Genomic DNA, 13,748 nt, shown 5'->3' on the forward strand with positions numbered 1-13,748 from the left:
GAATCCCAATCTGTAACAGTTACTCGTATTACAAGTCTGAGATTTCTGTGTATTTAACTGGCAATTTTTCCTAAATTATTTCTTCCCTACATCCCTCTTTCTCCTTCCTCTCATTCCCTCTTTGTTGAAAACTGTTAAAAGCCCACAAATATGAAGGATATCCACAGCTCATTTTTATAAGAAACTAAATTAAAAGCCTGGCAATCTTTCTTCACTTCGAAAGCTAAGTGCATGGCACAATTCCTTTTTAGCAGTAAGTTTCTTAGTTTTCCCAAAGGAAAAGAAGTTCAGCTGCTACAATATAAACACACCACCAGCGCAGATCTGAAGACAGGCCACTGGGACACAGGCAGCATAATTCGCAGAGTTCTAACCTATACTCATGTTGAGCTGAGTCATCTCAGCAGTTCCTAGGCCTCGCTGTTCCCATCCAGTCGGACTCCTGCTGGGTATGCAGCAAACGGCTGCATTTAAGTTTTGTTTTCAAATTCCACTAACACTCATGTTTATTATCTCAATTATTGTGCTTTCAATGCAATGACAGAGCTGGACATCAGGGTCCATGCTTCCAGTGTCCCTGGACCCATTTTTGTAAGATGGATCTTTACAGATTTGAGACCATCCACTTGGCTTCTCCTTTATTTGTTGAAGACCTACAAAATAAGGGGAGGAAATAATAAAGGCAAGATGTTCTGAAATGAATATAGTCTTATTTGAAACAGTAAAAAAAAAAAAAAAAAAAAACCTCTTGAAAATGAGGTACCACTTACGTGTAATGATTGGATCTATGTCTCTTGTCTGCGTGGCAACATCAGAGGCACACACCTGCCCTATTTGAATTAGCAAAGACATAATGTCCTCATAGAGCGGAGGAAATGCTCGACAAAAGGAGACCAAACTTGGAAGAGTGGGCATGAAAAAAGCGTAGCGCTTAGCCTGTGTGAGGACTGGTGGGAAGAGATGAAGCACAGCGTTTGTCATACAGATGTAACGCGACACAGACAATCTACAGCAAATTAACACTAGGCTTTGAGCTGGGAAGCCCGTTTTACTGGATGCTGCCCTTACGTTACTAATCACTCATCATCCAAGACCCACGGTTTTTCCCTTTCTGATTTTATTTTATTTTATTTTGCTTTTTCGGGATAGGTTTTCTCTCTGTAGCCCTGGCTGTCCTGGACTCTTTGTAGACCAGGCTGGCCTTGAACTCACAGCAATCCACCTGCCTCTGCCTCCCAAGTGCTGGGATTAGAGGCGTGTGCCACCACACCCAGCCAAGAGCCACGTTTTTATTCCAACCCTGAACTGTGATTAAGTCCGCTGCTTGCATTACTTCATTTAGTTCTCACAACTGTATCACACCAGTGCTACATATGAAAATTTTTAAAATAAATTTTGGAGAAATTCTAACAGTTGTCCTAAGGTCCAGTGTGATGGTGCACACTTTTAAAAGATGCCAGCCCTTAAGAGGCAGAGGCAGCAGATAGCCTGGTCTATACAGTAAGACCCTGTTTTAAAAAAAAAAAGTATTCCAAGGCTGAATGAGGTCGCTCAGTGCAGGGTTCTAGCCTAGCATGTGCAAGGCCTTATGTTCAATCTCTAGGCCTAGGGATAAAATAATGCTTGTTCCAAGTCACACAAGTTAGGAATAAAGCCAGAACTAAAGGCACTATGAACTCTTAACCACTATAAAGTATTATAACGTGATGTGAAAATAATAGAAAGAGAATGAACAAACTACTGTGAGAACACTCAGAAAGAATATAATCTTTTTAGCTGAACATGGTGTGCACTTCTTTAGTCCCAGCACTCGGGAGGCAGAGGCAGGCGGATCGCTGTGAGTTGGAGGCCAGCCTGGTCTACAAAGCGAGTCCAGGATGGCCAAGACTACACAGAGAAACCCTGTCTCAAAAAAACAAAACAGAACAAAAAAAAATATTTTTTAAGTAGTTTAGTTTTATAACATTTAACTCTACACACCAGAAGGTGGTTGAAATATAGGATAAGTTACAGAATTTAGGTTATAGAGTTCAAGGAAACAGCTAATGTTTTTATTAACTTTTTTTTTCTTTTTTTTTTTTTTTTTTTTTTTTTTGAGACAAGGTTTCTCTGTATAGCTCTGGATGTCCTAGAACTCCCTCTGTAGACCAGGCTGGCTCGAATTCACAGAGATCTGCTGCCTCTGCTTCCCAAGTGATGGGACGAAAGGTGTGTACCACCACCACCCAGCTATTTAGGACATTTTCAATTTTTTTTTTCTTTCTAGAATTGAGCACACTTAGTAATTTCTTTTTCTTTTTAAAGATTAATTTACTTTGTATACAGTGCTCTGCCTGCATGTACACCTGAAGGCCAGAAAAAGGCATCAGATCACATTATAGATGGTTGTGAGGCACCATGTGGTTGCTGGGAATTGAACTCAGAACCTCCAGAAGAGCACTCAGTCCTCTTAAGCTCTGAGCCATCTCTCCAGCCCACATGCAGTAATTTCTAATTTGTGTTCTAATTCTACAGATTTTATATTCATTCATGAAAAAAGTATTATAACTAAAATATATATTTATATATATATCATACACACACTCACACTGTAAATCATATTTTTAAGTACAAAAATTTTTAAAAGAATAGTAATTCAAAGGATGGCACAAGTTAAAATAACAGCAACATATAATGTGTCATACTGACTCATTAAAACACCAAAAAGTTGATCATAATGGCACATGCCATCCCAGCACTTGGGAGGCAAAGCCAGCTAGAGCTCTAAGTTGGAGGCCAACCTGGTCTACATAGTGAGTTCCAGACCAGCCAGGGCTACACAGAGAAAAACTGTCTCAACATAAACTGCTGAGTCTTAAAGTTCAGAAAATACATGTAATAAACACTGTTTGACACTTGTATTGATGCTGATTGGCTACACACCTGTTAGCAAAGTTCCCATGACATTGACAGCTAAGCGAGCCACACTAAGTGACTTTGGCAATGCATACTGGATACATAAGTGAGAAAGCAGCTGTATAGCAAATATCTGGAATACAAAATGCAAATGTTAGATTATTTCTTTAGAAAAGTTTAAGTGCTTAAAATCATAAAATGTCTTCTCTAATAGCCACACTAAAAGTGATCAAATTTTCTTCAAGTTTTAAAGTGCTTTTTACCTGTTTTTCAAGTTCTGGCTGAGCAATAAGCTCCGGGATAAAATCCAGACAGATGTGCATAGACGGGATCCCTGCGACGGTCAGAGGCAGAAGTTCACAAGGATAGCCCTGCCTCGGGAGGAGAGGGGGAAGTCAGAGACAGGCAGGGGCACAGTGTGGTTGCACTCCCTTTCTGTACAGTCTGCTCTGAGTACCAAGTGTGTGTAGTGTGTCTGAAATTGCACTTTCCTAATACATCAGAACAGAGATAAAATATTTGGATATTTTATCGGTATTCACAATTTGGATTTTTCTAAACATTGCAAAGGACTATGATCCTTTCTAATTTTTGAATGACCTATACTAATTTAATATATAAATCCCTCAAGAAAAAATAAAACTGGGCATAGTAGAGCATGCCTGTAACCCCAGCACTCATGGAGGCAAAGGCAAGCCTAGTCTACAAAGTAAGCCCCAGACAGCCAAGGCTACACATAGAAACCCCCTCTGGAAAAACCAAAAGACAAAATTCAGACATTGAGCATTATTCGTGGACATGCACCTGAAAGTGAACGAGTTTAGCAATGTTGGGGTCTGCAATGTACATTTGATGCAAGAGGCAACAGATAAGGCACTGAACCTCTCGAAGGTCACAGAGCAAATTGTCTTCTCCTTCTTCCATCTCTTTACTTAGAGTGCTAGTGGCAATGACACTTTGAGTCTTCCGGAGGGAGATGTCAGGACTGGCACCTTTTGCCTTCTCCTCTTCAGTAGGCAAACAAATCTCTAAGAGAATCTGAACAGCTGCACTATCCTACAAACAGACAAAAAAAAAAGCAGATGTAAGAAGTCTCTGAGAAGATGCTCAGAAAATGAAATCTCCTGTTTCACATGAACAGGAATGGCACAAAAGTTCTTTTGAAACACGCAAACACCAAAAAAAGTGGTAGTTCTTAGAGCAGAGCTGACAATTTACAATGCAAAGGGTCTCACATTTTTAAGGTTAAAAACTCCCGAAGAATCTGGTGGGGAAAACCCACTGTTTCCATAAAAATAAACATATACAGGAGGCTAGAGATGGCTTGGTGGTTAAGAACACTGACTGTATTTCCAGACGACTGAGGTTCAATCCCAGCATCCATACGGCAGCTCATAACTGTCTGTAACAGGGAGCCCAATACCCTTTTCTGACTTCCAAGGCCACTGCATACATATGGTGCACAGACACAAATGCAGGTAATCACCCACACACATAAAATAAAAATAAACAAGTAGCAGGGAGGTTTTAATGCCAGCCTTTTAAAGCACACCTTTCAATCTCAGTGTTCAGGAGGCAGAGGTGGGTCAATCTGTGAATTCAAGGTCAGCCTGGTCTACAGAGCAAAATTCAGGACAGCCAAGGCTACATAAAGAAACTCAGTCTTGAAAAAAAATTTTAAGCATGTAAATTAGCAGCTGACATAGTTCTTAAGGCCCATATACTACTAGACAGACTCTAAGACTGCAGGAAAGAAATATCTACTGAACAAGTAATCTGAGACAATGGCCACCAAAGTAGGCCTGAGCCTAATTCCCTTCCTTCCTCTCACTTTTCCACCTTCCCTGAGATCCCCTAACAGGTCTTTCTCTATTTCCCTCTATTTCACTTCACAGAGAAGCAATTGAGAGGTGATCTGTTTGAGGCTCCTACATGGAAAAGACAGCCTGACATTTTATAATATTATATATTCACTTATTTTTCTTTTTATAGCCTGTCTGCAACATCCAATTTCTTTTTCTACCATCTCATCATTAAGAACAAGAAAACAAAGATTATATCTCCTTTAACACCATGTCCCTAGTCCTTGAATAGTATCTGACAAACAGGTGTCCAAAAGATATGTATTAATCAAGTGAAGATATTACTTAAGACTGGTTAAAGGCTTATACTCTAATAAATATAAATCTTATTAAAATACATATTAAATCTTCATGATGAGATTCCATCTGATACTCAGAAGCAAAGATGACATTGTTTCAGATTCTAAGATAAAAGCAACACATAATGTCAACAGTGTACATATGCAGTCAATGTGCTATCTACTTATTTAGTTAAAAACAAACAAACACGCCATTTGACTAAATTTTATTGTAATAAAATTTACCTGAGCAGCTAGTAATGCATTTTTCAATTCTTCTCTCGTGACTTCTGGGGCATCAGTTTGTCCAACCAAACCTACTGCATTATTCTGGGAAGGCCTGTCTTGCTCTGCCGTTTCTTTCAGATGGGCACTAAGGTAAGCTTTAGATGCAAGGAGATAGCCGTTCAGCATGTGCAGAGTGATGTCCATTAGTGGGGGACACCTAAGCCAAGAAGAATCAGGATGAACGGAATCTTTAAAATTAGTCAGGAGCCAGGCGTGGTGGCGCACGCCTTTAATCCCAGCACCCGGGAGGCAGAGGCAGGTGGATCACTGTGAGTTCGAGGCCAGCTGGTCTACAAAGTGAGTCCAGGATGGCCAAGGTTACACAGAGAAACCCTGTCGCGAAAAACCAAATAAATAAATAAATAAATAAATAAATAAATAAATAAATAAAATTAGTCAGAACACAATCAATTCAGTGTAACCCTTTGGAAAACAGTTTAGCCACTTTTCCCAATGAAATATTCATTCTTAAAGGTCTACACTGGTGTGCTGGTGCTTGCTTATAACCCCAGCACTGGGGAAGCTGAACCTTGAAGATGAAGAACTCAAGCTGGCCAGGGTCACAGAGCAGAGCCACACCCCCTCCAAAACAATTAGTAAATAAATAAATTTTATTTCTATTTTATGCATTTCAATATTAGATAAACACCACTGTTTATTTCATCAGCTAAAATGAGTTATTTAACTTGTACAGAAAGATATTAGTTCTTGTAGAAAATGATAAAGCAGTAAAACTCAGATATAAGTCTTCAAAAATAGATATTCTATTATTGACTAAGATGGAAACCTAAACAGAATATTTATTCTTTCTATTCCCATTTCTTCTTTGGTGCAAGAAAGCAAACTCAAAAAAAGAAAAAAGAAAAAAAGAAAGAAAGCAAAACTTTCTTTGTTCTAAAAGTAGATAAATGTCATGTAACTGGAGAAATTATTACTGGGCCTCAGTTACCTCACCTAGAAATTGGGTACACGTGAGGGCTGGTGGAGGAAGCCTGAAGCAAGAGAATCACAGATTCGAGACTATCCTGGGCAACCTGGCAAAAGTCTATCTGAAACTGAAGAAGACAAAGGGGGCTGGGACTACAGCACGGTGAGTGGCAACGCACTTGCCTCACATGCACAAGCCTTGGGTTTAATCCAGCACTAAAGCAAACACACACTGGAAACAGGAAGAATGGCCCTCTACCTGTGCATGGGTAAATAAACTGTACCAATTTTTCCAGAACTAAAACACAAAAATTACTTGAAATATTTTTCAAAATCTTAAATGTCAAATTAGACATTGTGAATTGGAGCTTCTGGAAAAAATCCTGCTAATCCACATGTGGAGCTTCACGACAGTCAGAAGAAATGAGGGAGAGCTATGGCCAGCAGCACACAGTGCTGGCAAGGCCCCCGGGGTTCCTGGGAACCTAATCATCCCTCTACCACGACTGAATGCCTTTGCTCTGGTTAACTGGCTTTGGACTCATGATCCTCCACCTCAGCCTCCAAGTACACATTTTCTTTTTCTTTTTTTTTTAATGCACTGTGTGTGTGTGTGTGTGTGTGTGTGTGTGTGTGTGTGTGTGTACACGTGTGTGTGTGTGTGTGTGTGCACGCATGCGCAGCACTTGAGCCTGAATGCAGGAACATGCTGAGCAAGTGCTCTGGTCCTGAGTTACATCCTCAGCCACTACTTGCATTTTTTTTTTTTTTAAGAACCCAACACAAGAATTTTAAATGTGTAGAGCACAATGAAGAATGAGGCTATATAGACACATGAAAGGCTCCTCTGGAAACAGATCTGGAATTGGTCAAGAGAAGCCAACAAGGAATTTGACTTTACCAACGTCAGAAGAACAGCTGTGAGGGTGGCACGTCTCACTATATACCTTTATTTCTGCATATTAGTACATATGAAAAGTTTCAGAAATGAAAAAAGAAAAATGGATGTTAATAAAGCATCTCAAGACCCTGTCACTCAGCTCTCAGGGTTATCTACACACGGCTGGCTTATCTGAGATCTAAGCCCACCCACAGTCCAACCCCCGTCATCACTAGGCAAATCCTCATTATCATTTATATATGTTGTATAATCTCTTTTAAAACCATAAGAATGTTCACTTGGTAAAAATAAATTTAAACCATATAGAGATTAAAAAAGAAAAGGCAGAACAAACCAGTAAGGCTAGGGGTGCTAGGGGCTGGGGAGATGCTCAGAGGTTAAGAGCACTAGCCGTTCTTCCAAAGGTCCTGAGTTCAATTCCCAGCAACCACATGGTGGCTCACAGCCATCTATAATGAGATCTGGTGCCCTCTTCTCACATGTGGGCAGGACACTGTATACATAATAAATAAATAAATCTTCAAAAAAAATTTTAAATAAAATAAAATAAAGGCTAGGGGTGCTGCTTAAAGGTAGGTGGCATAGCCGGGCGTGGTGGCACACGCCTTTAATCCCAGCACCCAGGAGGCAGAGGCGGGTAGATCTCTATGAGTTCGAGGCCAGCCTGGTCTACAAAGTGAATCAGGACAGCCAAGGCTACACAGAGAAACCCTGTCTCGAAAAAGAAAAAAAAGAGGTAGGGGGCACATTTAGCACACCTGCTGCCTGGGGTGGTAGTGCACACCTCCTCACCTAAGGAAAGGGTCTCCAGTGAAAGGTTCAAGCTACAGAAACACTAAATACATTCTGATAGCAAACTTCAACAGCTTTCCCAGAACCCAAATCGCCTGAGGGAATTCAGGCAAAGGCATCTGCTACTTAAGTAGGTTTTTTACAGATGCCTTACTTCGCATCAGTGAGATGGCGCAGCAGGTAAAGGCACTGGCCATGAACACCCTGTGACCTGAAACCCACATAATATGTATCATGAGAGAAGCAACTGCATGAAGTTGTCATCTGACGTTCACATGTATGTCATGGTATACTTACCATCCCCCACACAACAGTGACTGAAGTTAAGGCGTTAAGTTTTCTGGACTATCCTGCCAGTTTACATGTACTAGCTACTGTGCTGTTTATTCTGCTGATTCTTAGTTCCTATGAAACTTGATCTCAGCCAACTATATTTAGATGATAATGCCATCAACTGGAAAATTACAAATAAGTATATATGCAAGGTATGTCCCTTTTCTACAATTTAGTGTGTGTGTGTGTGTGTGTGTGTGTGTGTGTGTGTGTGTGTGATGTTTGTGTTAGTGTAGGTGTGGACACATGCTCCTGAGGGCACACTGTATGCATGTGCTCATACATGTGGAGGCCAAAGGTTAATGTAAAGTGTCTTTCCTCAATTGTTTTCCACCTTTTTTTTTTTTTAAATTTATTTTTTGGTTTTTCAAGACAGAGTTTCTCTTGTACTCCTGGCTGTCCAGGACTCACTCTGTAGATCAGGCTGGTCCCGAACTCACAGTGATCCACCTGCCTCTGCCTCCCCCAAGTGCTGGGATTAAGGGCGTGCACGACCACACCTATTTCCTAACTTTTAAAAAAAGATCTGATTTGTACTTATGTGTTTGAGTGTTTTGCCTGCATGTATGTCTGTTTACTTTGTGTGTAACTGGTGCTCAAGGAAGTTAGAAGTCAGATTCCCTGGAACTGCAGCTACAGATAGTTGTGAGCTGCTGTGTGAGTGCTGGGAACCAAACCGGGGTCCTTCCTCTAAATGAGCAACAAGTAGGTGGTCTTAACCTCTGAGCCATCTCTCCCACTGCTCCCCTACAAATTTTTTGTCTGTGTGTGTGTGTGTTTTTCAAGACAAGGTTTCTCTGTGCAGCCCTGCCTGTCCTGGAACTCACTCTGTAGATCAAGATGGCTTCCAACTCAGATTCATCTGCCTCTGCCTCCCAAGTGCTGAAATTAAAAGTGTGCACCACCAGCAGTCTTTTTTTTTTTAACCTTTAGTTTCTGTTTCATGTACATGGGTGTTTTGTCTGCCTGTATGTCTGTGTACCACATGTATGCACTGTCCACAGAGGCCAGATCCTTTGGAACCAGAGTTACAGATGGTTGTGAACCACTGGGTGCTGAGAATTGAACCTGAGTCCTCTGGAAGAGCAGCCAGTGCTCCTAACCACTGAGCCTCCCTCCAGCCTACCTGGTGCATGCTTTTAATCTCAGCTCTCAGGAGGTACAGGCAGGTGAATTTCTAAGAGTTTGAGGCGAGCCTGATCTACATAGTGAGTTCCAGGACAGCCAGAGCTATATAGTAAGATCCCATCTTGGAGAAACAAACAAACAAACAAACAAACAAAAAACCTCACTTAACACAAGCCAGACATGGTGGCACACATCTTTAATCCAGCACTTAGAGAGGCAGAGGCAGGCGGATCTCTGTGAATTGGAGGCTAGCCTAGTCTACAAAGTGAGTCCAGGATAGCCAGGGCTACACAGAGAAACAAAAAAACAGAAAACATTTAGCACACCGTTCATCTGCATATGACCTAAGATTTAAAGTTTCACACATCTGCCTTCCTTCCCCATGTAGATGATGGTCATCAAGTACAGGCCCCTCAACTTATTTACCTTTAATGTTATTTATCATGACAACTTGAAGTTCAAATATTGATATCTGAGTAATTAAATTCATTTTTTAGTTTTAAAAAAAAAAAAGAATTTTAAGTTAAAGCCATGCCAAAATAATTAGCTAGGAAGTAAGAGACACATGTAGCATCAGGGAAGCTAACATCACAACTGACACTGAGAAGGTCATAGTTTTAAAGTATGTAATGACTTACAGTCAATCAGTATTTTAAAATAATTTTTCAAGCTGTATATGGTGACACACACCTGTAATCCCAACACTAAGATGGCTGAGACAGGAAACTCAGGAGTTCAAGGTCACCCTAAGCTATACAGTGAGACCTTGTTTCAAAATAAAACACAAGGGGCTGGAGAGATGGCTCAAAGGTTAAAAGCACTGACTGCTCTTCCAAAGGTCCTGAGTTCAATTCCCATCAACCACATGATGGCTCACAATCATCTACAATGAAACTGGTGTTACATGCAGGCAGAATACTGTATACTAAATAAATAAATCTTCAAAATAAAACACAATAAAGCAAAACCTTTTTTAGTCAGCTAGCAGAAATGGTCATCTTCTTCTTAGGCCTTGATTTTAAGAGACAGAGGGGTCACTAATGATGACTACCAAAGTCAAGAACACCTTTTCTTTAAGGTCAGATTTCATTGTCCTATACTAAATATTACAGACTATGCTTTATTAACATATGCAACTAGAAAACAAAAAAGCTGCATAAATTGTATGAACTATGTATTTCTTAAAGCAATAGAATATTAAAATGGTTTTCTTCTATTTCTTTTGATTCTCTAAAGTACAACCCTTTTTTTTTTTTTTTTTTGTACAACCCCATTTTTAAAAAACAAAATTAAATAACTTACCTGTGAACCCTCCTGTCACACCTCAAGACAATGAGAGGATCTATCATCAAATCATTCTGGGTGTATTTTTGTTGTCGGATAAACTTTATGGAAGGCTGGAGTGCATTAACCGTCATTACCCACAGCCTGGTGAGAAAACAGTAACATATTTATAATAGCTATGTTACAATATCTACAGTCATTTGGTCCTATGTCTCTAAAAGACAAAGAAAAAAAGAAAAAGGAAAGCAGGTATTAAAAAACTTTTCGAGTTTCTTTGTTGTTTTTGTTTCTGAGAAAGGCTCTTACGTAGTTCAGGCTGGCCTCAAACTCACTGTGTAGCTGGGAGCAACCTGAATGTCTGATTTCTCCTGTGCCCCCTTCTAAGTGCTGAGGCACTAAAATGCACCGCAGGGACTGGTTTACGCACAGGGTGGGGGTGGAATCCAGGATTTCAACGTATGTATGCTGGGCAAGCACACTACCAGCTGAGCTACATCCCCAGCCCTAGGAACAAATCAACTCTGAAAAACTAAAAACTAGACATCTATAATATATCATTATGTCACTGAAACAAATAAATAATAAATGCAAAAGTCTCTGCAGCTGTGGTAGAATGATCATAGCATCTGGAAAGAGAGGGAAGAAGAATGTCAAGATTATCATACTTAGCATATCAAGAGGAATAGGTACTAACTATAAAAAAAAAAAATCAAAATTAGACTGGTCACAGTGGCACATGCCTGTAATCCCAGCACCCAGGAAGTAAGAGGCAGGCAGATCTCTGTGAGTTTGAGGCCAGCCTGGTCTACAGAGTAAGTCCAGGACAGCCTGGACTCTAACTCTAGCTCCCAAAAATCCGGTATCTCTGGCCTCTTCAGGCACCTGTCCTCACATGCACACAACAATGCAAAGACACACAGAATTCAGTCTATTCAAGAGGGAAAATGTTTAAAAATTAAAACACTGTTCACCAGAAGAAAAAAAAACAAAACCAAACAAAGTGCCTAATACCATGAAAGAAAAAAGATCCACAGTAAAACACATCATTCTTACATTCCACAACCCAAAGGGGAAAAACCTTTTATAAGTGAAAAAAAAAACAATGATTCTATACAAAGGGCTGGAATGCGGTAAAACACCAGATTACTAAAGCCAGTGGGAACTCCAAGTCAAAAGAATGGTGCACGCAAATTTACCAACTACACTTAGGCTAGACAGCAACATACGTGAGAAGAACGGAACCTCAAAGTCACAAAAACAACAGCCCAGCCCCACCCGGCCTGTCTCAGGAAGCACTGCAGTATGTGTTCTATGTGGACAGGAACCAGGAAAGAAAACAGGGATCCCAGCAAAGCAGAGACAACAGCAATTCTAGGACAACTGCACATATCCCAAGGGAACACTAAGATGGAAAGTTCTGAAGGAGACGTCCTCATGAAAACTATCTTACTGATAGATTAGCTTGTGTTATAATGACTATCAAGTAAGCCCTGTCTTAATAGAGAGTCTGGGATGAACTATTTATTAGTTATTGATATCATAACAAATGGAAACAAGGCAAGTATTATGGCAACGGCAAGTATAGAGAACAGCACTCGTGTGTAAGAAATAAGCCATGAGGCAGTGCAGTTCAGGGACAGCACAGGCGACTGGCATGCTCAGTCTGAGTGTGACTCCCCGGCACCAAAAAAAAAAAAAAAAAAAAGGTAATCAAAGAATATTGCAGTATACTGCACAGTGCAGGTAGCAATACACAATCATAAGATGAACATTAAATATTGCTTTAGCTAAAAGATAGAACTGTATTAGAAAATAAAGGGAAAGCAGATTCACAGGAAGGAAGAAAGTTAGACTGCTAAACTTCCAAAACCATGCCTAAAATGGAAAACCAAGAAGGTGAACTTGCTATAAGACTATTACTGAGCTATAATGAAGAGATGTAAAGGCTAGAATTTTTTTTAAAGCTGAAAATGGTTTTTCTCTAGGTAACCAGGATCTACAATAGAAAAGTGTAAAGTAGATCTTATGTTATATGCATATATTAATTTGATGTAAAGTGTAACTTAACATTTAGGTGGGGCACGCCTTTAATTCCAGCACTTGGGAGGCAGAGATAGGAAGATCTCTGAGTTTGAAGCCAGCCTGGTCTACAGAGTGAGTTAAAGGACAGCCAGGGTTATACAGGGAAACTCTGTCTTGAAAAATAAACAAATAAACAAACAAAAAAAACACCAACAACAAAAAACTTGAATTTAGAAAGAACAACAATTCTCAGTTCCCAGAACTGCTAAAGCAAGCTCTCAGCAAGTCAGACCAGTCGTACAGTTTTCCCACCTGGCCAGGTGTTACTGACGCACTCTGTGAACCAGCAGCGACCTGCTGACAACCACAATGGAAGCACACTCCTGTTCTCCAAACTCCGCTGCACCTGAGGGTCTGTTTTTAGACACTAGAGATGCCACATTCCTGCTACAGACTACGCAGGTTTAAGCGCAGGATTGCGTGCAGGGATTCTGAAGCCAGCCTACATGACTAGGGGTGCACCAGAGTTTGGACCCACAGCAATGGTGTGAGACACAATGATCTGAATCACAGCTAGCCACAAAGAACTATGCAGAGGAAACCACCTTAAAAAGACATTCTCAAATTGTTAACAGTTTTTATTTATTTTTATTTATTTGGTTGGTTTTTGAAACAGGGTTTCTGTGTGTAACAGCCCTAACTGTCCTGCAACTCTCTGTAGGGCAGGCTGGCCTTGAACTCAAGATCCTCCTGCCTCTGCCTCCCAATTGCTGGGATTAAAGAAAGGCATATACTATCATCCCTGACTTACTTTTTATTTCTCAAAGGATATTCTTTTCTTTAAAATGTAACAAGTTTTTGTTTTTTTTTTAAAGACAAGGTCTTACTATGCAGAGCAGGCTGTCTTTAATCTTAGAGCTATTTACCTCTTCTTCCTCCCAAGTGCATGCTGAGATTAAAGGTAAGTACCACCACACCTGGCTAATATATTTTTAATTAATCTCTTCAGAAAAAAATTTTATTGCTATATACTCAAAA

General features: G+C 40.2%; 1 protein-coding gene across 1 annotated transcript in view; it reads right to left on the bottom strand.

The window, feature by feature from the left end:
- Positions 1-419: 419 nt before the first annotated feature.
- Ints2 (integrator complex subunit 2) overlaps positions 420-13,748 on the bottom strand; it is a 43,992-nt gene continuing 30,663 nt past the window's right edge. The window contains exons 19-25 of the mRNA XM_051158860.1: positions 10,707-10,832; positions 5,282-5,480; positions 3,700-3,951; positions 3,159-3,266; positions 2,923-3,028; positions 771-947; positions 420-653 (exon numbers count right to left, since the gene is read on the bottom strand). Coding sequence (XP_051014817.1) covers positions 484-653; positions 771-947; positions 2,923-3,028; positions 3,159-3,266; positions 3,700-3,951; positions 5,282-5,480; positions 10,707-10,832 — 1,138 coding nt within the window. The 3' untranslated portion in view covers positions 420-483. The remainder of the gene's footprint in view (positions 654-770; positions 948-2,922; positions 3,029-3,158; positions 3,267-3,699; positions 3,952-5,281; positions 5,481-10,706; positions 10,833-13,748) is intronic.

Source organism: Acomys russatus, chromosome 16 (genome assembly GCF_903995435.1).
Source record: "Acomys russatus chromosome 16, mAcoRus1.1, whole genome shotgun sequence".
Classification (NCBI taxonomy): domain Eukaryota; kingdom Metazoa; phylum Chordata; class Mammalia; order Rodentia; family Muridae; genus Acomys; species Acomys russatus.